Source organism: Chiloscyllium plagiosum, chromosome 2 (genome assembly GCF_004010195.1).
Source record: "Chiloscyllium plagiosum isolate BGI_BamShark_2017 chromosome 2, ASM401019v2, whole genome shotgun sequence".
Lineage (NCBI taxonomy): Eukaryota > Metazoa > Chordata > Chondrichthyes > Orectolobiformes > Hemiscylliidae > Chiloscyllium > Chiloscyllium plagiosum.
This window is the reverse complement of record NC_057711.1, coordinates 1,636,682-1,664,007: the sequence shown is the minus strand read 5'-3', so window position 1 is coordinate 1,664,007 and position 27,326 is coordinate 1,636,682. Positions and strand designations below refer to the sequence as shown.

The 27,326-nt window shown below is 45.3% G+C and overlaps 1 protein-coding gene across 4 annotated transcripts in view; it reads right to left on the bottom strand.

The window, feature by feature from the left end:
- Positions 1-7,923: 7,923 nt before the first annotated feature.
- The window catches only part of dab2 (DAB adaptor protein 2), a 38,315-nt gene continuing 18,912 nt past the window's right edge, over positions 7,924-27,326 (bottom strand). For 2 of the 4 annotated variants that reach the window (XM_043703026.1, XM_043703025.1), the window contains exons 3-15: positions 22,088-22,227; positions 21,088-21,186; positions 20,537-20,668; positions 19,270-19,356; positions 18,559-18,576; positions 17,745-17,792; positions 16,713-16,775; positions 14,111-14,671; positions 13,608-13,719; positions 11,972-12,613; positions 11,249-11,316; positions 10,122-10,195; positions 7,924-9,179 (exon numbers count right to left, since the gene is read on the bottom strand). In XM_043703026.1, coding sequence (XP_043558961.1) covers positions 10,139-10,195; positions 11,249-11,316; positions 11,972-12,613; positions 13,608-13,719; positions 14,111-14,671; positions 16,713-16,775; positions 17,745-17,792; positions 18,559-18,576; positions 19,270-19,356; positions 20,537-20,668; positions 21,088-21,186; positions 22,088-22,227 — 2,027 coding nt within the window. In that variant the 3' untranslated portion in view covers positions 7,924-9,179; positions 10,122-10,138. The remainder of the gene's footprint in view (positions 9,180-10,121; positions 10,196-11,248; positions 11,317-11,971; positions 12,614-13,607; positions 13,720-14,110; positions 14,672-16,712; positions 16,776-17,744; positions 17,793-18,558; positions 18,577-19,269; positions 19,357-20,536; positions 20,669-21,087; positions 21,187-22,087; positions 22,228-27,326) is intronic. The other 2 variants (XM_043703027.1, XM_043703031.1) reach the window with 2 other exon arrangements.

Below are 27,326 nucleotides of genomic sequence, written 5' to 3'. Positions count from 1 at the left end.
CTGCCGAGCCCCTCTTGGTAATGGGCAGTGGTGTCTGCTTGCTGCACCAAAAGTTCAATGTTTCATTTTTGTGGGCGGCGCGGTGGCTCAGTGGTTAGCACTGCTGCCTCACAGCACCAGGGTCCCAGGTTCGATTCCAGCCTTGGGTGACTGTCTGTGTGGAGTTTGCACGTTCTCTAATCTAAAAATCTCCCACCCAGATACATTAGATTTGGCCCAACCAGTCCACACCGACCCTCCGAAGAGTAACTGACCCGGACCCATTTCCCTCTGACTAAAGCACCAAACACTACGGGCAATTTAGCATGGCCAATTCACCTGCACATCTTTGGACTGTGGGAGGAAACCGGAGGAAACCCACGCAGACACCGGGAGAATGTGCAAACTCCTCACAGACAGTCACCCGAGGCTGGAATCGACCCTGGTATCGACCCTGGTGCTGTGAGGCAGCAGTGCTAACCACTGAACCACTATGTCGTGCCATGTCCTTCCCACCCTCAGTGCTTCCTCCAAGTATTGTTCAACAGGGAGGACATTGATTCATCAACTGAGGGAGGACGGTATATGGTAATCAGCAGGATGGTTCCTTGCCCATACTTAACCTGAGGACATGAGACTTCACGGGGTCCGAAGTCAATGTTGAGGCTTCTCAGGGTAACTCCCTCCTGACTGTGTGCCACCCCCTCTCTGCTGGGTCTGTCCTGCCGGTGGGATGGGACATACCCAGGGACGGTGATGGTGGTGTCTGAGACATTGCCTGTAAGGTATGATTCTGTAAGAATGACTACGCTTGGTTTTTGTTTGACTAGTCAGCGCTGTACGGCACGTAAACAGAACCTTTGGTCCAACTTGTCCATATTTACTAGATATCCTAACCTAACCTAGTCCCATTTGCCAACACTTGGTCAATATCTCTCTGAACGCTTCCTATCCATGTCCCCAACCAGATGCCTTTTAAATGTTGCAACTACACCAGCCTCCACCACATCCTCTGCAGCTCATTCCATACACGTACCACTCTGTGTGGAAAAAGTTGCCCCTTAGGTGTCTTTTAAGTTTTTCATCTCACCCTAAACCAATACCCTCTAGTTCTGGACACCCCTACCCAGGGGAAAGTACATTGCCTATCTACCCTTTGCCACTCATGATTTTATAAACCTCTAGAAAGTCAGCCCTCAGCCTCCAATGCTCCAAGGAAAACAGCCCTAACCTATTCAGCCTCTCCCTCTAACTCAACACCTTTGTAAGTCTTTTATGAACCTCTCTTGTACAGCAGGGAGACCAAAATTGAATATAGTGACAGCTCTCCCAATCTTGGCACTGGCCCCCAGGTGTTAGTGAGGGGAACTTTGCAGGGGCGATAGGACTGTTTCTGCTGTCCTCTTTTTCCAGTGCCTTGGTCCATATCAGATGGTCTGTTTGGTTTCATTTTGTTGTGGAGACTTCATAGCAATTGATCTAATTAAGTGACTTGACAGACCATTTCAGAGGGCAGTTGAAAGTCAATCACATCTCTGTTGGTCTATAGTCACATGTAGGCCAGATCAGGTAAGGATGACTGATGTCCTTTCGGGAGCGAAATCTTTGTAAAAAAACCATTAAGTCGATTAATTAACAATTTTATGACCAGACTTTAATTCAGGTTATTTTGTTTTCAATTAAAATCCACCATGTAATTGCCCAAAGCATCAATTGGTCTCAGTGACAACAGCATTGTACTCACCTCCCAAAAAGCAGGTGGTTTCCGGGAAGATCAGAATTTAACAGATTAAATATTGGATTGGGAAAACTTGATTTGTTCAAGCATTGCCTGCAATGTTTACCTTTTGTACGAGTCAATACAGCCTCAATATTTAACAAATCTGACCTTTGAGGAGTTCAGGTCCGGAGTCTACACAGAAGAGCTGAATGAGCAGAGTGAGGGGAAACGGAGACAGTGTGGCTACACCACACAGTAACATCAGAAAGCTCATTGATATCAAGCTCGAGATGTCATGTTGGTGCGTGAACGTTTTCTTTAGTGTTAGAGGAGGAACCAGCAAGCTGTTTTTATTTTGGAGATCCTACTGTCAAATCACTCAATTAACTAAAACCCAAGCTCAATCACTTTTTAACCAACCTGTTCACTGGAGCTGCTGGCCTCCTGGCTCAGAAATATGGACATTATCCTGAGACAAGAACTCAGAAAGGGAGTTTTTTTTTGTGAAAGCGAACACCAAATCACCCATTAAACCAGTAAAACAAGTAACAACAAATCCAGCCCGCCAGGAGCTGTGCAATAACAACACAAGGCAGGGAGTTACATCAAAATTGTGTTGAAGGAAAGAGATAATGAACGTCAGTCCCAGTGGTGGTCGCCTGTCTCTCAATCCTTCAAGGAGACCACGTGTTCCCTCTCCAAGGGCACCCTGGTGTGTGTGTGTGTGTGTGTGTGTGTGTGTGTGTGTGAGAGTGGGAGTGTGAGTGAGCGGGAGAGAGACACAGATGGGAACCATGAGCCACCCACCTTCACAGCCCAATACCTGGACCTCTCCATGGCCGTTTCACCAGGCCCTGCTTCTCTAACCCACTTAGCTGTCCACCTTGTACAGGGTGTGCCCAAAGATCTGGAGCATGGGGCTAAAGCACAGACAAAAGAACAACAGGCAGTCTCTTTGACCCAACAACAACAGCTACAGCCACCTCCAACTGACACATCCATAGTTCATCCATTCCACAGCCCCACAAGAAACACAGTCAGACTGGGACTTGAACCACCATTGTCTCTCAGGGCTGTTCTGTCCAAGAGCCTAACCATCCCATTCAAGAACCGTAGACTAACACGGTGCGAGTCATGCACTGGAACACCAAAATCTCTCCGCACATCAGAATTCTGCAGTTGTTCTCCATTTAAATAGTGCCTTTTCATTTTCCTGTCAACGTGAACAGCTTTACATTTATCTCACATTATACTTCACCTGCCAGATTTCTGTCCGTTCACTCAACTGATCTACAAACCAAATCAATGTGCAACCCCCTTTCCTTCACAACCTCTCATCCCATCTCACCTAACTTGATGACATCTGCAAAACCCAGCGACCATGTTTAGGGAATAGAACCAATACTGACACCTAAGGCTGAATGACCTCCAGCAGATGACCATCCTGAGATTCTGAAAGTATCTTGGAGTGAAACTGACTAGCAGGAGATTACTGCATGGCTTGTCCTTTTAACAGGATGATCCAAGGAGAGCTTTCCCAAAGACCAAGGAGACTAGCACCAGGGTCACAATCTAATGATATTAGATTAGATTACTTACAGTACATCTGCAAAACCCAGCGACCATGTTTAGGGAATAGAACCAATACTGACACCTAGGGCTGAATGACCTCCAGCAGATGACCATCCTGAGATTCTGAAAGTATCTTGGAGTGAAACTGACTAGCAGGAGATTACTGCATGGCTTGTCCTTTTAACAGGATGATCCAGGGCAGATGTTCCAGGGCAGATGTAGGGAGAGCTTTCCCAAAGACCAAGGAGACTAGCACCAGGGTCACAATCTAATGATATGGGTTAGGCTGCATCTGACTGAGATGAGGAGAAATTTCTTCTTCTGGAGAGTGGTGAGGCTGTGGCGTTTCCATCAAAAAGTTGAGGTCAAAACATTGAAAGATTAAATTGGATGCAGCACTTGGGGCTAAAGCGTTCAAAAGATTATGGGGAACAGCAGGACTAGGTTAGAGTCAGATGAGCAGGTCACTCAGCCATTGTGTGGTATCAGGTGTACATGTAAAAGGGGTTGGCTAAAGGAGCCTTATTGAATTTCAGTAATGCATCTTGCAGATGGCACACACTGCTGCTACTGAACATTGGAGGAGAGGACAGATGCAGTGCACATCAAGTGGGCTGAATCATGTCAAGAGTCTTGTGTGTTGTTGGAGCAGCACCTATCCAGGTAAGTGGGGAGTATTCCATCACACTCTAGACTTGTGTCCTGGAGATGATAGGCAGGTTTTAGGGAGGCAGGCGGAGTTACTTGCTGCAGTATTCCTAACCTGATTTGCTTTTATAGCCCCTGTGTGGAGCAAGTCCAGTCGAGTTTCTGGTCAATGATGTTGTATGTTTTTCCAGTTAAAGAATAGTAGTGAACTGAAAGTCATAGCCCATTATGGCCCATCATCAGGGTTGCAATTCTATTGTATCTGTAACCTGAAACTGTTCAAAGGCACAGGTTTCTAATAGGGCTCATACTTTGGTTAAAAGCCTTTTGGAAGCCCTTTCAGCCTGATCTGCAAATAACTGGCAGTTCATTGCCAAGTCTTCAACCCTGCATCCTTTTAATCTCTTCAGTTTATCTTAATTCTTCCTTCCAAAGGGAGAGCAAGGTGTATAGACAAAGCAAGCCTACTCACAAACAGCCATAAGTACATCCCTCACTTCCACCATGATCCAACCAAACAGACAGCCTCCACCCTCCAGTAGAAGTCCAACTCTGCCCCTCTTTGATAAAGCTTCCCCATTCTAATCACATGGGCCTTTAATTCCAAGATGCCAGGCTTGCTTTGGCAGGGATAGAATTTGGTCTTTCCATTCCCTCCCCATTAACCCCTAGACACAGATGCCCAGTGTATTCGGCTTCACCCATTAGCCAACACTACCTCACAACCAGGCCCTGAACAGGTGCTTGCTATCTGTTCCAACATGAAAGCTGTAACTGCATGGCAGGGGGGGGTTAACTTGTACCACCAACCACAGGGTCCTGGTCAGTCAGAGCTGCCACCTTATAGAATTCTGTTCTTGTGGTTAAAAAGAACCAAGTATGATGTGGGAGAGTGAGTTAACTGGCACCTTACTCACTCAGCCCCCTCAATTACACTCAGCCAGTTTGAAACCAGATATTGAATGGAGTGATGTTGATGTAGGTATGGCCTATGCTTTACACAGACCGTTGTAGCACCCCCAAAAAAAACATGTCAATCAATTCGGGTTTAACCTTACTCTACACTTGGCCCTCACCAATCCTTGACCAATAATGGGAGGTGGGGACTGGAGAGCAGAATCGAGGAGTGTAGTGTTGGAAAAAAACACAGCCAGTCAGGCAACATCCAAGGAGAATAGTTGATTCCTCTGCAATCAGGAATGAGGCAGTGAGCCAAGGGGGCTGAGAGGTAAATGGGAGGCAGTGGGGGAGGTAGCTGGGAATAAGTCAGAAGGTGGAGCAGATAGGTGGAAGGAAGATTGACAATTAGGACAGGTCATGAGGGTGCTATTGATTGGGAAGGTTAGTGCTGGAAGAGTGCAGCAAGTCCACTATCACCGGAGAAGCAGGAGATGCAACATTTTGGACACAAGTCCTTTGTCAGGAATTCCTGAAGAGCTTATGCCCAAAATGTTGATTCTCCTGCTCCTCAAATGCTGCCTGACCTATGCTTTTCTAGCACCACAACTGATCTCCAGCATCAACGGTCCTCACTGGGAAGGTTGGATCTGGTATAAGTGCAGGGAGGAGAAATGAAGAAACATCTGAAATCCACATTGATGCCATGTGGTTAAAGGGCTCCAAGGCAGATGTGTTCTCCTGCAAGTGTCAGTGGGTCAGGGTTTGGCAGAGGTGGCAGCCTAGGACTGGCATGCCCTTGGGGTAGGGAGGGGGAAGTTGAAGTGTTCAGCCACAGGGCAATGGCATTTGTTTGTTATGGGTGGCCCAGAGATGTTCTGAAAAGATCTGCCAGCTGGTGCCATCTCCACTGTAGAGGAGACCACATCAGGTGCAATGGATACAGTAGGTGGCAATGACTGAATCTATAATAGCAGTATGAAGGTTGGTTAGCTGTTGCCTCAGCACCAGAGACCTAGGCTAGATTCCAGCCTCAGGCAACTGAACTGCTCTACACATTTGTCTGTGGGAGGAGTCTATTTAACCTGGCTTCCTCCCAGTCCAGAGATGTGCTGGTTTGGGATGCAGAAGGGCTGGATCAGACATACAAGATTGTGTCAGATGCACATGGAAAACAGACCCTTCAGTCCAGCTCATTCTTGCCAATGAGACGCCTCAACCTAATCTAGCCTCATTTACCAACACCCAGCCCATATCCCTCAACCCTTTGTATTCATATACCCATCCAGAGCTGCCTTTTAAAGGCTATAATTATATTAGCCACCATCACTTCCTTTGTCAGCTCACTCTGTACAGAAAGCAGTGCCTTCGATCCTTTTAAATCTTTCCCATTAACCCTGCTCAACCAAAGCCATTCACAGGAGTTGGCTGGACAGCCAGCCAGTTTAGCTCCTTTAAGAGGATGGCTTCCACAGTCAAATGGTTTCCCTTCTCCCTCATCCCCTTACCCTAAAAAGGTATGCCCTTTAGTTCTGGACTCCCCACGCCAGGGAAAGACTCATTTACCCTATCCATGCCCCTCCTGATTTTGTAAATCTCTATAAGGTCACCTCCCAAGCCTCCACTGCTCTAGGGAGGCCAGCCCCAGCCTATTCAATCTCTCCCTATAACTCAAATCCTCCAACCCTGGCCCTCCTGATTTTTTAAAATCTCTATAAGGTCACCTCCCAAGCCTCCACTGCTCTAGGGAGGCCAGCACCAGCCTATTCAATCTCTCCCTATAGCTCAAATCCTCCAACCCTGGCAACATCCTTGCAAGGAGAAAGTGAGGGCTGCAGATGCTGGAGATCAGAGCTGAAAGTGTAATGCTGGAAAGAGTGCAGCAGGTCAGGCAGCATTCAAGGAACAGGAGAATTGACGTTTTGGGCATAAGCCCTTCAGGAATGAGGGCTTATGCCAGAAATGTCGATCCTCCTGTTCCTTGGATGCTGCCTGGCCTGCTGTGCTTTTCCAGCAACACATTTTCAACATCCTTGCAAGCCTTTTCTGAACCCTTTCAGGTTTCACAACATCTTTCCAATAAGATGAGAAATTACATGCAGTTTTCCAGAAGTTCCAGATGTGCCTCAAGACATCCAGCACCACCACCTCTAATATAGTCCAAGCTGATACTATTGCCCCATATTAAACCAATTTCCCAGTTCCTGCAGTTCCACACAGGCTGCTTTATTTATCTTAGAGGGGGGTACTATTCTCTGGTTACCCTTCTGGATTTAATACTTTTGATTCTCCTTAATCCTATACATTAAAGCAGGACCTTTTGCCCCCACACTTCATCTACTCATCCAACATTACCTACACTTAACAGCCTTTCCTGTCACTAAAGCATCTCTGGACTCATTTATCAAATGAGGGCTTTTCATATTCCAGCCATCCCTTTACCTAAGTTGCCTTTCAACTTTGATGTTTTTCCAATCACTTAATAGAATTATGGTCACTGGCTCTAGAGTGCTCCCCCACTGACCTGTCACCTGCCCGGCCTTACCCCAAGAGTAAGTGGGAGTGGATGTGGCTAGGATGCTTGGAGTGGGTACAGAACTGCAGGCGAAGTGGCCTGCTTCCACATGAGCAGTGTGAATTCTCTCCTCATTTGAGCTAGAGATTGTGGCTGTAAAGCTTCCCAGTCAGTTGTACTGATGACAGCCTCATACACAGTTAAGGACCCAATGCTGCCATTTTGGCAGGTGGTTAGTTTGGATTGGTGTACTTACATGGTCTTGTGCAGATAACCGCTTCCAGGCTGGCCAGTGTATTTGCCAGACTCCAATCCACTGGATCAGAATCTCCAATCCTAAGCTTCAATCTCACTACCCTGAGAATAAGGTAACCAGGTTTAGCATTTGCTTTGTACTCACTGATCTTCAAAGAATTGCCCAGTTCTTAGTTTCCTGTTCCTTTGTGCCCCTGGTCTGTATTCACTTCAGGTACAGCAGTGACAGACCATTTGTCCCTCTTTCAGAGCAGGAGGGTGTATCCAATGGCATTGGATTCTCCATTCAACTGGTTCAAACTTGCACAGGTGGTGATCAGAATTGAACAAGTCAGAATAATGCATTATTGGTTTATTAAAAGACCACAGTACAGAGATTACATTTGAAATAGTTACAGCTTATAAACAACTTTCCAGGTGAGCTACTATTTAGATAGACAGATGAGGGGATTAATGAGATCAGGTAATAAAGGACCTGCAGTAACTGTTACAATACTTTTGCTGGTGATTTGACAAGGGTTGTTGAAACATTGAGATGATCTTTGATCGTATTAGACCAAGCCTTATGCCTTAAAGGCTGACATGTGATCTGTATTGAGATGCAAGGTAATACTTGCAGTGCACCTGTGCAGAGAGTGGCCAGCTCAGGGTGGTGTATGCTTCAGGTTAAAAAGATCACAAGGACAAAACATTGCAGGAGCTGACTAAACCATGCTATTAGTGTCACTGTGAACTATAAAAACATTAAAAATATTTAGTGCAATGTGCTACATTACTAGTGGCCTGTGGGGACAAGTGCATTGTAGAGTATCTAACTGGCACAGGAATACTGCTCCATCTGGATGAGAGGGGATTTCAGGAGCCAGAGTTTTATCCCAGTTAGTGACATTGATGAAGCCAATTTATAACAAGAGTACAAGTACTTATTTGGCTTAGGACTTCATTATACCAAACCTTCCATTTGAATTAATCTTAAGAATGTGCAAAATTGCATTTCTTGGTTTCAAAGAGCTCCCAAAAAAGGTGTTGGGTTTTCCCAGGTGCTGCAATTCTAGGATGCCACTGACAGATACTTTAATACTCTTGGAAAAAGAAAAAAAAGGTGTGCCAGCATACAGTCACAAGTCAGTAAAAAAAGCTAGTATCTGACATTTAGAATCAGACTTCACTCCCATGTTATACTGATCCTTTCAAAAACAGGGATTAGACACTGTCTAATCAAGGCACTGGTGTATAAAAAAGGTGACCAGACAGGTCCAGGATGGGAGTCAAAATGAAAGATCACCCAGTTACAACAGCAAGGCAAGTGAGAATTAAATTGCCTAAAAGAAAACTTAAACACCAGTCACAAGCATTGGCTTCAAGGGAAGGATTTGCTGGCTTGTAGCAGCTAGACAGTAGAGCTGCCTTTACACAAACATTTGAATTTTGCTTCCTGGTCACAGGATTAAAATTCAATGACAATAAACACTAACAAGTCAGAAAACCTGGAGGACAAAGGCCCACTTATTGGAAACCTGGTACAATCATTAACCCTTCTGTTCTGTGCAAAGGCTGCTGCTCGTCAAAGCCAGATGATCAAATTTGGAATACCTGGGAAAGGAAAAAAGTTTACCATTTTTAAAATAAGGTCAAATCTACTGACATGTTAGATACCACAGCCACTAGTCAGTGGTCTCCTAGTCCCAGCTCAGTCAAGAAAGCCATTTTATCAAAAACCCTGTGGTCAGATCCTTTGACCAGATCATAAAACTAGTTTAATGGAAAAAGTCCAGTTGATGAATCAAAGTAAGCCAGTTTGATCATATTAAAATCAAATAGTTAGTGGATTAAAGCACATGTTGCTGATTCAGTAATGGAGAAAGTCACACCAAGTCTGATATGCATCAAGAGTCAGTGGGGGTATCCCTCTCTAGGTGCTACTGAACTAGATGGTTAAGATAGTTAATACTAAACAGAAGAAGTTTTAGATTGAAGAATTCTGTATAGGCTGATCAAAATTGAATCTTTGTGTTCCTGCCCAATTATAACTCAAGTAGCAGCATTAACAGCATCAGGTAATCAGAATTGGGAGTTTCTGGCAGAGACACATCAGGCAATACAGCCAACTAATTGCTGAGTAAAGCATTTTCACTAACCTAGTGAAAGATTCCAATATTACTTTATTCAGGCTGCATTTACTGCTGATCGGGTATCAGCTGGTCTCATTAGGACTTAGACCCTGTTATGGACACAGGGTAGGCCATTTCTTCAGAGTGGTGAGCCTATGGAATTCTGCCGCAAAGAGACTGGAGGGTCACTTTAAATATAGACCAGATAGGGAATAGGGCCATACAGACTTCTCCAAATGCCAAGAGTTCAAAGGATCTAGAGAAAGCAGTAACAGGGGACTGAGTTTGTGGTCAGCTATGATCCTATTGAATAGCTGAACAGTTTATACCAACTCTTTCTAGGGTTGGTCATGATTGAAGGCTTTGGTTGCAGAGGTCCTTAGAAGTGACAGGGTTGAGAGTCAGTATTAGCAGCGATACTTACAGACCATGTAGAGAATGTTACACAAATGGGTTTCCAAAGGGATCTCCAAATGGGTCAGATGGAGCAGGAACAGCCTAAAAAAGGTAGTTTGTAGTTAGAGCAAAGCATTCAATTCCAATCATCATGAGTAAATTGTTTAGAGTAATGGAGACAAGACTAGCAAGGCACTAGATGCTCCACTTCAGTGAACATTGGTAGATGAAGCAGGTCACAAATCAAAGGTTAGAACCTTCAGGGGGAGGTATAACAGTGATACTATTTGTTAGTGTAATAGCACTGGTCAACTGCTTTCAGCACAGCTCAGAGGTGGATTGCTTCCTGTTTTTACATTTGTAGTTCATGGACCTGGTATAAATGAGACAGGAATGTTTACTCTAACCTGTCCTGGGAGTGAGATGGAGGTGCCAAGGGCACTTCACTTAGTTGAGAGAGTATTAAGGTCTACAATTTGAACATCGGCACCAGGTGGAGTTCTTTGAGAACAAGTTGCTGTGATCAGTCACTAAGAATGCACACAAAACACTACCCAGAGTCCACAGGCAGACTTCTTCCCTGCACTGTTCGTCTGATGGCTTCTAGCCCCATCTCTGATGGATGTGGGGAGACAGGGAGGAGCAAGCTTGGGGGTTTAGGTGAGGTGTGGCCAAAATTGCTCAGTCATGAATACACATGAAACAGGAATTAGAGACTAAGGTGTGAGATGTCAGGAGTAAGGGATGAGAGAATGTAGAACAGCTGCAAGCTGGAGACAAGGTGCTCTTGGTGCAGGCAGGCCAGAGGTGATGGGGATATTAGATTCAACAGCAAGTCCCAAAATCTTCAGTCATTGGACTGAGGTGGGGCAGGACGGAAGTGAACAGTCTTTAGTGCCATCTCAGGGCAATGTTAAGTATTTGGGTCAGTAGTATAGGAAGGTAGTGACAATTCAATGGACTACCCAGACTGGAGGGGAATACTCAAGGCTTAAAGTCCACCTAGCATTGGCTGGGCAGTCAGGGAGTTGTTCAAAGGTAGTTTATACAGCATGGGTTTCCTTTGGCCCATTGCCTATGCTAGTATGTACAGTTGATGTCACTGCAGGTGGCGATTTACCAAGATCATTCCTCAAGTTAACAATTTGTACTCACTAGTGCTGAATCTCCACTGGTATTAAAAGGATTCAGTGTCGAACTCTGGCTCGGTGCTGCTGGAGCTGCTGAAAGGGAAAGGTCAGAATTAGTGCCCTTTGACATAGGTCCAAGTATTAGTAGATTTGGAGAGGCACATGGAGACTATTGTTCCCTCACCAGGAAGGGATCTGTCTCAAACCCAATACCCATCAACTCAGTGCAGAAGTACACTTGCAGACTGCAGTATCTTGAGCAGCTTCAGAATTGAGAAAATTCATAACCACTCAAGCCCCCAGCCACCACTCCAATCTGCAGTTAACCTCAATTACTCCTTTATCTTCCTGACCAGAAGGGAACTGAAGCAAGTCATTCAGCCCATTGAGTCTGTTCAACCACTGCTCATTAAGCAGCAAGACTGGAATTGTCATCTGCATTTCCTATCTGCCACAATCTAAGAGCCTCCATTGCCCTTTAGCTGCTGGTTCAAGTCTTACCTTTCTGGCAGCTCATCCTTGAGCTGCATTGACCAACTCTAGGATAGGCATGGACCAGGATTACCCTATTTCTGGGAACTAAAACACAACATTTAGTTACCCAGATAAGGAGAATGGGAAGCTTATGTCTTTCTGACAGGCTGTAGTAAGGCAAGTGATTATAGGCAAGGGGAGGTGGACTGCTGGAACAGAGTTAACATTAACCAAAGCCTTCTGAGAACTTTTCACCCTCCCTACGAAAACTTACCATTTGTTGTAGATGAGAGTTGATTGATGTCAAAGTCATCATGGTCAGCGGTTTCCTGGGGAACACCTACTTTGCTGGTGAAATATTGGCCAAATGCTCCTGATGCCCCAGCAACAGTTGGCTGCTCACTTTTCCGAGCAGGAATAGTTGGGGGCTTGGTGATCTGGAAGTCTTTAAACAGTTCCTTGACACTTTTCTCTTCCTTCTCTCCTAGTGGGTCCAAGGCAGTGAAGGCACTAGTTTGAGGCTTGGAGGATTCTTGCAGGCTGGGTCTTGGTGGTGGGGGAGGTGGGGACAGTGAGGTCCCAGCAGAAGGGACCAGACCTACAATGGGTGGCACCATAGAAAGGGAGGCAGCAAAAGGGTTGGTGCCAAAAGGAGTGGTCTGCAGAACAGGCTGACTCCAGACATTGGGTGGGGCTAGGCTACGTTGCCCCCAAGTGGTGGGTACAGGTGGGACTCCAAATGGAGCTGGCTGGCTCCAGGCTGCAGCTGGCTGGCCAAAGACATTGGGCTGTCCAAAGGGAGGCTGTGGGCCAAAGATAGGTCTTGGGGGCATGGAGCCAGACTGAGGAAGAACTGGAGGCTGCTGTCCCCATGGCATTGGGTGAGAAGGTCCAGCAGGAGGTGGTCCAGACAAACCTAGAAAAGACAACATGACATTTGGTGATGCTGAAAATAGCAGCTCATTGATGACAAGTAACAGTGGACAATTTGGGAGCAGGAGCAAGTGCTTAGCTCAGCTCAAGTACAACAGTAACATTCATTTGTAGCCTATAGGTGTCACAGGCTGGACCGGGGGTCTTTAGCTGCTTGGGTGGAGCTGCTTTGAACTGTAGTCCACCTGCTGGGATCAGGTGTGAACCCACAATGCTTTTATGCAGAGAATTGACAAAGTTCTAAAATGGCCTATGCTGTATTTTTGAATGGACTTAGTATTTCAAGTAACTTTGGACTAACTTCAATAGGTTCAACAGTAAATATTTCTGCTAGATCACTTTAGTTCTGAAGAGTCACTGGACTTAGTCTACAGTACTGGCACCATCTGTGGGCAGAAAGCAGTGTCAGATCTAGCATCTGCAGCTCCTGGATTACAGTAAAACTGATTAAGTGCTGAGGAGACTTAATCTGGTAAGCCTTCATAACACTCCAGAGAGTCAGATAAAGGAAACCAAAACTACAGGGTGGATTGACTAGGGCCAGTGGGTCAGCTGTGGGGAAAGAGGCAAGTCAGCTGGGGTGTTGGAGATAGGGCAGGATTAACAAAGAGTATGGGCAAGTGTTTCCCTTGGAGGGGAATGGATGTGATCAGCAAGAGGTTGACAGGAATGAAACAAGTTCAGAGCTGGGGTGGGGGCTATCTAGTCTACTTGAGGGACAGGGCCCAACATTAAGTGACACTTTGAAATCAGAATAAGTCTACAGGCTAAGTGCTAGAAAAATGGGAGTAGAATTGATGAACTGAAGGTACAATGGATGTTAGAACAAAGGAGAAAAGTTAGTTGAACAGCATGGAGTTAATAGCTGTTGAACATGAACTGACTGCAATTAGATCAAATATCAGCATTTTACAAGTGCACTGGCTCAAACAAGCTCTCCAATTTGCAAACGTAGTTCACTTCTAGAAAGGAGTTACCTGGGCTGACGTGTGATGAGGAACTTGGCACATTGAAAAGATCCAGAGGGATCTGGCCTGAGGGTGGAATACTGGAAGCAGGTGGGCTGGGTCCAAAATTCTCACTGGCCAGCTGAAGAGAAAAGCCAAGAAAGGTCATTTCATTCAGAGTCACATCAAATAACCCAACTACTCCTGGCTCAGTCTTGCTCAGGATGCCCCAGGGTCTGGAGTTAGTGACCTCTCTACATTCTCCATTAACAGCAGGAGCCTCACCTCATGGAGACTGAGGATTCAGTAATGGCCTCCCAAAACTCCCCCAGGAGCATCCAAGATACATGCCAATGGAAGTCTGACAGCATAGCATCAGCCTGGTTAGTTGGTGCCATGCTGACCAGATTGTTTGAAAAAGCCATGCCTCAAGAATCCCCAAAGCTGGAAAATTAGGATCTAGTTGTTCAGCGAGAGTGTTAGCAAGTATAAAAAAGTGCCTGTTAAAAGGGGTTAGAGGTCATGCTGGTCACCTGATTGTTCTTCCTGCCTCGAGCTCCTTTTGCATTTTGTGGTGGAGGGGACAAGGTCACTGCATCAAAGTTCTGCATCAGGAGGGAGTCCACTTGCTTGATGTTTGCAGCACCCAGGGAGCCTGGTTTTAACCCATTCTGTGCTGGAGGTGTGGCCCCTGAGATCTCAGCAAAGGGGTCAGTGGTCACTCTGCTACCCAATTCAACTGGATCCTGCCCCACTGCTCCATTCAGTCCCCAGGACGGAGTATCAACTTTCACACCAGTGGCAACCTGGCTAGGGGGCTGGTCAAAGTCATGGCCAAGGTGGTCTCCACTCTGATTGGCTAGGAAGGGAAGAGCTCCATCTTTCTGATCAGAAGGTTTTACAGAATCAACTGGTTTAGGTGGTGCTGATTGGTCAAGTTCAGAAAAAGGGTCATTCCCAAAAGGGTTAGGATCAGGTGCAGGGAAGAAGTGAAGTGAGGAAGCAGGAGTCACTTCCTGGAGATGATCTTTCATGCAGGTGTTCAAAGGGTCCATTTCAGGAGAAGACAAGTCTAGCAAACAGCCATTTGATTCCTAATCATTGACAGAAAAGAAAAATTTTAATCAACACAAATACAAAAAAGTTTGAATTATTTGAAGTAGTTAGCAGGATAAGAATACCATCTTTTCCTAGTGTACAACATTCTTGGAAAGAAAATCCTTTCCACAGATCTTAATGTGGACCCTGAAGCTGGTAAATGCTGGCAGGAGAGAGTTTGTGCTCACATCTCAGCCTGGTCACCAGTCTAGCCACAATTCCCGCAATTGTACAATTTAGAACTTGAAAAAAATTGGTGCAACTAAATATTCTTTAGATGCCATGGGATTTAGAAATAGATTTGATGTTTGAAAGTTAAGCTACTAAAGTGAACAAGTTCTCAACTGAAGTTAAAAAAGTGTAGGGTGCTGCAATTAGTGATCGGTTGGCACCCAGGAAAGTGATTGAGGAGCCAGGCCATGATTGACTGACCAGGCCTCAGGAAATTTGAAAGACTCATCCACTTACATGACATGCACCCAGTTAGTGATCAGTAAATCATATCACCTTCAAACTCCTAACTCAGGAGTGTATGAAAGCCAAAGTTGAAGATTTGCCAGATGTCAAACATGCTATTTACACCAACATCTTGCATATAGATTCTGGATATTCAGCTTTGTAGCCATGAATAGAACAGAATAGCACAGGCCCTTCAGCCCTCAGGTGCTAACTTTTGTACCAGCTTCCATGTGCCTATGCAAGAGTCAGCATCCCTAGTGTATCTGACTACCATTGGTAGTGCCTGAGTGGGAGTGAGGAGAAAACCTGACATCTGCCTTAAACCTTCCTCCAAATCACATATCCTTTGATAGCTATTTCCACTCTTGGGAAAAAAGTCTGACTATTCCTATAGTGTACACCTCAGCCTTGGAGAGCAAGAAAAGCCTATTGTTCCCTCAACCTTCAAGGAGGTGCCTTCAGTCCAGGCAGCATCCTGAGCAGTCTCCTCTGCACCAGAACTGAATGCAGCTTTGTACAAGCTAAAATCCCCAGGTTGTTAGGGTTGATTCACTTTAGGGAAGGTTATGGCTGAGCTAGCATTTATTTCCAGTAGTTTACATTCCTACAGTGTAGAAACAGGCCCTTCAGCCCAACAAGTCCACACCAACCCTCCAAAGAGGGACCCACCCAGACCTATTCCCCTACATTTTACCCTGACTAATGCACCTAATCTACACACCCCTGAACACTGGACAATTTAGCATGGCCAATTCACCTAACCTGCACATCTTTGGACTGTGGGAAGAGACCCACCAGACACCAGCAGAATGGGCAACTCTGGAGTTGGCACAAGGTGGGAATTGAACCTGGGTCCCTGGTGCTGTGAGGCAGCAGTGCTAGCCACTGAGCCACCATGCGTTTAAGGCAGCTTATCACCTTGAACTACTGCAACCCAAGTGCTGTAGGTTGACCCACAATGCTCTTGATAGTGATTTAACCCATTAAGCCTTGCAGGTTATGGACCTGATGCAACATTACACAGGTTTAGCTGTGTCACATTTAATCTAAAGCAACTACAGACCGAGTCAAAGAGGGAAACCATTGCTCCAGTTAATCATTTAGTAATTCCCACAAGTTGGGTTGGGCAAGAGCCAAGAACAGGCAATCTTTTGTGACAGTCCAGCTTTGGCATAATTTCTCATTTTAAAACAGCACTAACCTTGGAACATAAACCACAAGTACACACTCCAATGTAATCCAAACATCTCAGGGCGAAGAGGTTTAAAAAAGTGGGAGGTCAGAAAGAGACACCTGCTGGCTAGCTACTTGCACAAGTTAGCTTTTAGTAAATCTAAGTACTGCCAGCATTGTTAGAATTGACATTAGAGGGCTAACCACCTCACTGGAAGCAGGAGATGTCAGCAATCCAAATTCCATTAAGTCTGGAAGGGGTCAGATTAAGACCCTGGAAATATCTAACCAGAGTTCTTCAGTCTCACTAGAGAGATAAAACCAATTCACAGCTTGGTAAAATAGGTTTCTATTGAGACAGTCCTGTCTGCTAGTGGTACAGATGACCTAAACAAATTAACTTACTGCTGGGGAAGTGATGTCAGGAGGTGTTGACATGTCTCCAAACAGCTGCATCTGATCGATATCCTGTTTAAAAGGAGATTCAAAAAGATAAGTTAGAAAGATTCTCTAGAAGGGAGAATTCAGCCACCCTCAAGAATTGGACTTTTACTTTAATGCTCATGACGGGGGGGGGGGGGGGGGTAGGGGAAGTCAGTGGGAACATTCAACATTAGCCACTTCTGGCATCAGTTGTGGTTATAAGGTCAGAGCAAAAAAAATCAAGGAGACTCGAGAAGTTTCCCTCTAGAGGGAGGTATTGCACCTACTAGCTGAAGAGTAGTATCCAGTGAATACTACATCTCAAATATAGACCATGCTTATTGTTGAAACTGTTGCACTGGGGTCTCTACTTGACCTAAGCAAAACAGACCAACCTAGCTACAGTAGAGATTGCCAGTTGCTGCCCACCCAGCTTTAGCAATAGAAGAATGGAGATTAATCCCAATAGGTGCATTAAAAATGGAGGTAGACCTTTCAGACCACATGTTCCTGAGAAGAACAGGTCAGCTTAGCTGGCAGCCTGCATTTGTATGGCAGAATGACTGATTCATGTACCAGCTAAGACCACCACAAAGATCCCACCCTCTTGGCCTTGACTGAGTATTATGACCCTCTGGGTTTCAAACACTACCACTTACATTGACAAGAGCATTCGAGACTGGAAACTCCATAGTAAAATCATGAGCAATGAATCTTCACTGTCTCTGCCTGTAACCCTTTGTGGCTATTCCATATCTCACTTGCAGGAACAGAATTAGGCCATTAAGTATAATCAAGATTAATCAGATCATGCCAGTATTGGCATCAATTAATGCCTCAACTCTTTCATTCAAGTGCTGCACCATAAAGGTAAACCCTCAGGTAAGAGGATGGTCAGCTTTAGATACCAAGGGCTCTTTGCCTTGACCATCCATGCAGTTGTATTAAATTACATTGACTCTTGTCATCCACCCTAGCAACATGTACAGAGTTCTGTTAAAGCTGAATACTTACACTTTTAATTTGAGATACCTGGTCAAAGTTCAGCAGTGGACTACCATTCTGTGAGAAACAAGGAACAAGCATTAGACACAAGCTCCAGGTTAGCTAGAGTTTCCCAGTTAAACACAAGACAGTGATCCAAAACCTGGGAGGGAGAGATTACTGGAATTTCAGGTGGTGCAATTAGATCAGACAAATTAACCCACCCCCAAGATATGGTAAGAGCCAGTATTGCACTTTTAACTCATGCCTTTGAAGCAGCAGCAAGGGTGGGTGACCACCACCTAGGTCTAGATTAGAGTGGCGCTAGAAAAAAACAGGTCAGACAGCATCCAAGGAGCAGGAAAATTGACAGTTGGGCGAAAGCCTAATTAAAATTGCTCCTCTGATGCTGCCTGACCTGCTAGGTTTTTCTAACACCACTAATCTAGACCACTGCCAGCATCTGCAATCCTCACTTGCAGAGTTGAACACCATCCAGGGGCCTGCTGCAGAATGAGCTAGATATCAAATAGGGGAATGGAACATCACCAGGTAGGCCAGCTTTTATTATCCCTGCCCAGTTATTGGTAAGAGTCAGTCATGGTGGGGTCTGGTATAGACAGACTGAGGAAATGAGTGAACTAGATGGGTTTTAAACAAAAAAGGTTTGATTAGGCTTAGTGGATTCATTAGGTTGAAACACCCACCATTTGCCAGATGTGAACCTGGGTCTCCAGAATATTGCAGTCTCTGGATTAACACTGATACCACTAGGTATCCCTCTAGTGAGGGGAATAGGCTCCCTCTGGGGAAGGAGAGCAGTACCGCCTGCTAGTGATCTTACCTCAGTGGGTTGGCCCTCCTGCAAGAGGAAAGAAACAACAAAATTAGAGACTTCTGCTGGAGTCAGTATGTGGCCTGTTAAATATTTGGCAAGAGGGACAAACAGGTAGAGGAATGAGGTGAGAATGCATTTACTTACACCTTGCATGGAAGGAGGATAATTTAGACTAGTCAACAACAGTACATGGGCAGGCAGGAACAGGTTTAGTTATAGATTAAGGACAGAGCTTCAAGGAGCTGAATGGCTTTGAACTACAGGAATGAAAGCAATTTGCTGACAGTTGATCCCATTGGATATTAGGTAGTAGCTAGAGCCAGTGGCATTTGTACAGCCTCAGGGCTCTCCTGCTAGGAGTCAGCCCACAAGAACCAACAAGGTTTAAAGCAGCCAGCTCCTGAAGTGAAGTTTGCTGAAAGAAGCCTATGGTCTGGATGCTGTTGGGACAATTTAGGGACTTCACAGGAAGAGGATCTGGAGAGACCAGTGATCAATGCACCTCATTAAATTCAAGGTGATCTCGCACTTACTGATTAGTCCAAGTTAGATAACCCTAATCCACAGGACCAATAGGTCCTGGTGTGCCTCACTGCCTGAGCCACCTCACCACCACCCCACTTGTTCCCTTCCAAGAATCACATTCTATGCAGGCCCCACATTGCTCTAGTCATTTGAGCAAGGGATGGTCTTCAAAGGAAGATGCATATTCCTCACCTTAGACTGATTCTCAGCTTCTTCCTTTTTCTTCAGATTGTAGATCAATTGAAAGAGATCCTTCAGATCCACAACTAGTGCCTCAGCCTATCGACAGGAGAAAAAAACCACATTTCTGACTGCAGTCAATTAGGAAATTGATCATGAACTCTTCAGTGTTAGGAATAGGAGACCTGGTCATAAGTACTAGGAGTGTTTGCTACCGTAATTACCCTCCTGGTAAAGAATCCCACTGGCCTCAGCCTCACTTGAAAGAGTGCCCCTTTGATAAAGGGGAGCAGCAGTATTCTAGTCACCCTACCCATGCTCTTTAATCTTTCATCTCTGGTCCCCTCTGATCTACTCTAGATCAGGGAGATTTCCTACCCTGAGAAGGTGCTCTAACTGGAGAGCTGAAAGAATCTCCTCTGCACCCTCCCCACTGCAATCAGAACTACAGCACTCAACTGAGCTAACCAAAGTCAGTCCAGCTCCAATATATCTTGCTCTGATAATCCTAAAACTGGTAAAAGCAAGCATCTTATTCCTTAATTACCCAATAATGTGTTGCCCAAAAGGTAACACCAAAGAACCCTATCCTTCAACCCCCAGGGTGCCATTGGTTAGGCTGAGGGAATCACTTCACATCTCTGCCACTGATCTGCCCAGCCCCTTTATATTCTTGTAAGGGCCTTACTCCTCACTAGTAAATCTGACAACTGATTCATATTCATTGATAACCAGATGGAGGGACTGACTCTATGGTGCACTAATGGGCACCAGCCTTACCACTGTTAAGCCAGTTTTGGATCCCACTTGCTAAGATACTGCATTCCATGTCTTCACCCCATTTCCCACATGGGATACTTAAAGGCCTGGTTAAGTATCTATAATGACATCAAGTCACCCACAATCTCAGGAATTATAATGTAGATGAATGCAACACTCCCAGCCAGTGGGTTGGTCACATGGGAACCAGAACATACATGGTCCAATCCCATAATAGTAAGGAGGTCTACCCCTCATTGATTAGACTGATGCCCCTTCAAGCTTTAACCTCAAACTCAGCCAGGACTATGGGAACGTCATTCCCGTTATCTTCCAGGAAGAGAACGTGGACAGTTGACATTTGTTACCCAATGGGATTGCTACAAACGTTTGTACAGACTGCCACAAGCAGGTAAACAAGGCTAGTGACTGAACCATGGTGTGGACACCTTAGCCAGCTGACTGGGCCATGGCAACTGGGTTTCAGGTGCCTAGCACTTCTCGGATTCGGTTACCCTACCTGCTGGGCAGTCTTGATGGCAAAGAATTGATGCTGTCCTTCTGCACCACAGACATATCCAAATGCACGGTTATCGGTGACATCTCTGGCAATGAAGGAGATCCTGTTGACTGTATGCTCATACTCAATCACCTGAAAAGAAAAAACCCCACAGAGTGCAAGTTAAAAATGCCCTCTGGTTTAAAGGAATGGGATCTGTAGGAAGTTTAACCCAATTAGCTACAATTCAGTGATAGTTCAATATCCCAAATGGGAAGTGTCAGTTCAGAAGATAGAGGTTTTTGTAGGAATGTTATCATTTACATCGCAAAATGCTATTTGACAACTATGTAAATTCAGCCACAAGTACTTAGTTTCAGGGTATGAAAGATTTGTTCAGAGAACAGCTGGGTTCCTTACTTGAGGAAAGACTTTGCTATGGCAGACTGACCAAAGTGATTCTCAAATGGGGTTATCTGGGTTTAAACTTTAAGGGAAGCTTTCTGGTCTATGCCCAGCTCATTAAGTTGGAGAGACTCCCATTCCACTGGGTCTACAGTGTTGTTACTTACTCCTGTCTTCTCATCAATTAGCTTGATTCCTGATAGAGAGATGGTGACCCAAATCCTCTGCTTGTGTTGACCCTGTGCACGAGCAGCTATTGCTATACCCTAAAGGGGATGAAAACAATTCCATTAGACATTTACACAAGAACCAGTTTAAACTGAATGGAGGGCTCTGCTCTAGAGTTTAATGGGTTAATTCTGTTCAAGATTGACCAAGGACCCGGTTAGTTGGAAGTGAATTCAGTAACAAGATGCATTAAAAAGTAGGCAGTGCGACAGTTTGTACAGTTCCTGCTTAGTGAGGTGCATGCATATGAACAGATTACATTAAACTTGTTTGGCTATTGGAGGTGGTCTAGACAGGCTGAGTGTTTTTCCTAGGAGGGGGTGCCAATGGAGGTGCAGAGTTTAAGGACTGATTGGTGGGGGGGGGGGGGGGGGGGGGGGGGGGGGGGGGGGGGGGGGGGAGAAAAAGAGGAAGCCTCTGGGTAAACTGGTGCATTTTAGGCAAGGAGCATGATGATTAAAAGGAATCTTTCCATGGGAGTGTCAGGAACCCAGATTAGAGGGTGGCAGAGGTAGGAACCACCAAGACATTGTATTGAGGGGAATATGTAGTAGTATTTACAAGGCTATTGGCCAATGAGATTAGATTCTTCATGATTGGCATAGAGTGGCCTGGAGGACTGTGTCCTCATGCTGTAAAACCTGGCTAATTTGGTTTTGCTTTCTGAAGCCCATATCCCCACAGAATTACAGTAAGCTTTTGGTGTTCATAAAGTCCATTTTACTGAGACTAGAGACCTGGTGAATTGGGGTTGTTAGAGTGTCAAGACTTGATGTTTATACCAAGACAGGAGTGGACATTAGAAGGGATCTCGGGGAGAGGATTACTAGAATAAACCCTGAGTTGAGACTAAGGAAACTAAGATTGTTCCAGTTCTGGGTCACCTTGGACTAACTCGGTGACATGGGCAAAGGAATGGTGCCAAAGCCTAGACATTACCTTCAGTTTCATCATTGAATCCTGGCACATCTGATCCCCTCTGGCATCTGGCACATCGTCAACACCAATTATCTTGGCTTTATAGCGAACTCCATCAGCTTTAAATCTTGCTAATAGATATTCTTCAGTCTTCTCTGATCCTGGTGAAGACATCAAGTCATTAACTTTGTGTACTACTTCCTCGCCACCCCCACCCTCCCCCAGAGATGGCAGTTCAATGATATATTAGAAGCCTCAAACTGCTCAGGTCATTAGACCAAGCCATAATCATATCCAATACATGGTCACTCACTACATAATCTCCTGGTCCCAAAGCTAGAACACTCGAGTGGGTAGCTTGAGACATGGAGTGTGCAGCCCCCAAGAACACAAGTAGCTTGACATTGTCTGGGCCAAAAAAGTTGAAGGGCATAACTGACCAAGATGCACTGCAGGAACCTCTACACTTAAAGGCAAGCATATCTGACAGTTACCTGCCACTTCCCCTCCCCGGGTCATCAATGTTGGGCAATTAGTCATCTTGCTAGCAAGACACAGGAGGAAAAGTGCTAGAGAGTCTAGTAGAGTGACTAAGAGGGAGAACATTTCTTTACAACTTTTTTTAATGAAAACACTATAAGGTTAAACCTTGGAGAATTACTAGCAGGTGGCTTCAGTTTGTACAGAACATTTGAAAAGGTACATGTCCTGTTCCTGGCATTGAGTCAGCTCTTAGTCATTGAGCCAATGACATTTACTTCCCCTTCATCCCTACTAAAGGTGGATGACCCTACCAACAACCAACGTTGGCTTTTGTTGAGTCCAAGTCCCTCAAGAGTGTTATTTTTAATATTGGCTGGAATAAGTTGGGATGTCTGAACCAATTGTTAAAGTTACAAACTGGGTTCCCAAGCACTGATCCTTTGGCCATCGATAAGGCAAGCAAATTTAGAGTGACAGTCTCTTCACCATACCCCTCTTGTAGCCAATCCATGACAGTATATTGGAGTGCATGGAATTGCAGGCAATTGTGTTTACTGTCACTGTCCCATGGGGTGCTTCTCAAAGTGAATAATATTGTTTCACTTGTTTGACTCTAAATGCACTGGTTGGTCAAACACTCCTAGATCCTCAGTAGTGGCCCTTTTTGTACCTGCCTCAAGGAAAGGACACAAGTAGCCAGTTCAGACTTGGTCACCCTCCAGCCAGAGGCAAAACCATTTCCCTTTTACTTCAAAAACATGAGCAATTCACAGATCCGGTCAGTCAGGATGCAGGACAGGGTGAAGATCCACCTCCAATTGGATTCCAGTTTGCTGCTGCTTTCCACTTAATGCTTCCCATCAACTTCAATTTGATTTACTTTAGTCAAGGAGCAAGCACAGCACCGAAACAGGCCCTTTGCCCCAAGGGTGTGACATGGGCCACTGACATTCTGGATCTGCTTCACCACCTTCTCTGGCAACACATTCTAATCACACAGCTTAAAGCTACCTCATCCTCTTAATTACATCCTAGTATTTGATGTTTCTACCTTGAGGGAAAAAAGACTGAATCCATTCCTCATTTGGAAATCTTGAAAGGAACAGCCAGAGGTTAAGTGAAAACAAACCAGGTGCAGTGTCAACTGGAACAGTACAAGTATTCCAAAAAAGTTACCTTAAATAGACTGAATCAAATTATACCTGTCTAAAAGCATGCTAGCCATACTCTTTAACCACCTTATCCAATGTTGCCACTTCCAGTGGAGTGTGGACCTGTATACACACATCCCTCTATTAGTGCTTCCAAGTGTTTTGCCATTTACTGTACACTTTCCTCTGCATTAGATCAAAGTTGCCCAGAGGAAGCTCCATCTGCCATTTCTCTGGCAGAGTTTCCAGCCCCTACCCTGCTGTACCTTCCAAATCAATCAGATTCAGGCTACTCATGTGCACATTTGGAAACCAGGGTCTCAACTGATCCTGTTGACCACAGGTCATCTCTAGTCAGAAAGAGACCCTTCCACTGCTACTAGGTTAGTGTAAACATCTGAACAGCTCACTGGTCCCAAGTGGCCTCACCTTTGTATTAGAATTAAGAGGCTTTGCTGAAATCCATTTAGGAAACATCCACAACCTGGTCCTTTATTATTGGATAAATCAGAAAGCCAGATTGAGAAAAACCTTATTGCTAATAGATTTATCTAATCTGGGAAAGTGCTAAGATATTTGCTTGGGTAATTTCCCTAATAGTGAAATATCACTGGTCTGTCATTTCCTGGATTATCCTGTTCCTTTGGCTACTCTAGCCTGCTGCAGCCTCTAGTGACATTCCAAAATCAGTTTCCTCACCTGGCTCCCTCAGCCTTCTAGGAGGTGGGGGGGGGGGGCAGGGAAGAGAATCTTATCTTAATGCTTTGAGAGCACCCAATACCCAAGAATACATCCATTTGGAGACTCCCTGTCCATTATATCCTTCTCAGCAAATATTGATCATTTGCATTAAAGGACTTCACCCACTTAGCTCCATATGTAAATTCCTCTTGCCCTTGAGTGGCCCTACCTTTCCCAATTTCATTAATCATGTTTGCCAAAGACATTTCATACCTTTTTACTTATCTTGTCTTCAGTTTCTAAACCCTACGTAAGCCTCTTTATTAAGTTCCCAATGGGGAGAAAATGAAGGCTCCTGACCCTGTATTCACCCTCCCCTGACAGAATGCTAATGCTGAACACTACCACTTGGAAGATTCCCATATGCCAGATGTGGCTTTACCCTCCAAACAGCTGCACCTAGTCCTGCCTAGTATTGGTTTATTACCTTCAACTGGAGACTTAGTTTTCCAAGGAACTAACAATTACTGTTCAAAAGAAATGTTCCCTCACTGAAGTGATCACTTGGCTGGTCTAATTCCCAATACCAGCTCTAATTGTTTCTAGTTGAAATATTTAGATATTGTTTCTAAACTGTCTCTGGGCCTCACACCAAGCCCCTGGTGCTAAGAAATTGATAAGGGACTCTACCCCAACTGTAGAGCTGAAATTCAAATCCCAGGACATTGAGCTGCCAGTTTTGTCCCTCTCAACCAAGTCTCAGCAATATCTGCATCAGAGTTGGGGGTTAATGCATGTAACCAAGTTCATCTGCCTTACCCATCATACTCAAAGTTAGGCCTCAGACCAGCCCTGCCATGTTCAGTAATCAGAGCCTCTGCCTTAGTGGCTCTTTCTAGTCATTTCACTTGCTGACCAACTGCTCAGGTTTTAGCCATCTTCCTGCTAGGATATGAAAGTCTTTCCAGTTTAGATGGAACTGGTCTTGTACAGATCCCACCTGCCCTGAAGGCAGCCCGGTGATCCCATACCTGAAGCCCTCCCTCTTCATACTTTTATTGATGCGAAAAGCAGATGTATCTTCCAACTCCGAGCTCCACTGATGTGGGGCACAGGAAGTGGTTAAGCTTACCATTAAGTAAAACTGTTAAAGCAATTACTGTCCCACGGAGTGATCCAACTGATCTGGAAAACCTCAGTAACTGAGCCCCCTTTTTAAAGAGCCCACAAGGAGCAGCACTGGGGCTAGTGCATGGATTTGTGACTGATCAGGATCAGAATATAGGATTAGTTATTATGGTGTTGTCTGCACGCTTACTAGGTGCTGTTGGAGTGAAAGCTATCCAAGAGCAATACAGGACTTGAGCTGATGGGTTGAGCCAGTAGACAGTATCATTTAGAGATTTGTATTTGAACCAAGGCAGGACTTAGACAATGGTAGGTCCTCAGGAAATGGTGAGTGGCCAGATCTATAGTTACTTTCAGTGAAATCACAGGTAAACAGTGGTTAAAAATGTGTTGCTGGAAAGCATAGCAGGTCAGGCAGCAAAGGAGAATCGATGTTTTGGGTATAAGCCCTTGAGGGTTTATGCCAGAAACATTGATTCTCCTTTGACACTGCTTGACCTGCTGTGCTTTTCCAGCAACATTTTTCAGCTGATCCCCAGCATCTGCAGTCCTCACTTTCTCCTCGTGGTTAAGGTGGTGTTTTGTATGCTTGCCTTGAATGGACTATGGAGCAGGATGTTGTGGCTGTACAGGACACTGGCACAGCCACTTGGTCACCCTCCTACAGGTAAGAGGGTTTGGGGATGCAGAAGAGATTTAGGATGTTGCTGGGACTAGTGTGAGCTAAAGGGAGGCTTAGCTTGGAGTTATTCTCCCACTGATCCTAGAGTGGAAGCAGTGGTCTAACCAGAGGGTCATGGAGAAGATGACTAGCTAAGGTCTGCCAGTGCCCAGGGTGGGAGATTCTACAAACAGAAGGCATAGGTTTAGGCAAAGTGAGGAAAGACTGAGGGGTTAGAGGGGACCATTACACATAGGATTGTATGCGGAATGCATCAGAAGAGTTGGATACAGGTACAACACATTTAAAACAGGAAAAACAAACTTGCCAAAAGAGCTCAGGCCTAGCAGCATCCAAGATGAGAGTTAGCATCTCAGTTAGCCTTTCTCCCTTCTGGGGAGGGTCACTAGAACAGACACCAATTTCTCTCCAGATACTGCCAGGCCTGCTGAGCTTTAACAGCTGGTTTCATTCATAGCATCTGCAGCTCTTGATTAACAAAATAAAGGTAGGGACATGGGCCAAATGCTGGCAAGTGGGACAGGTTAGATTGTTGGGGGGGGGGGGGGGGGGGGGGTCTGGTTGAGTTGAAACAAAAGGTGTTGTGGGACTTACAACCCTCAAGATCCTGGTTGGGACAACACTGGGACCTCATTCTTTGGGGATGAGTACCAATATGGACCAGAGTCTCTGGCTGCTCATTATTCCCTTCAGAATATCCTGTGCCTGCTCAGCAGCCTCCCTCATGCCAGTGAGGCAACACCATTCTGAACTTGCAGCCACAGAAATACCTGCCTATTTTAGGACCCCTGCCATGACTGGCTCATCTATACTTCAAAGCTGAAGAGTGTTGCTGGAAAAGCACAGCAGGTCAGGCAGCATCCAAGGAGCAGGAGAATTGACATTTCAGGCATGAGCCCTTCTGGAACCCTCCTCCTTATACAGGAAAAGGAGGTGAAAATAATCTTATAGCTGCTGCCACCTATCCATTCAGTCCCCCCTCCCCCAGTATCTAAGTGTAGATACAGAGAGGACTGCTGCAGAGGATCATGGACTGCTGCACTTGTCCGGTGGTCCCCCTCAGAGGTACCAACTTTCTAAAACAGTAGAGTGACATCTCCTGCCTCATGAATGCTGGATAAGGGCTTCATCCACA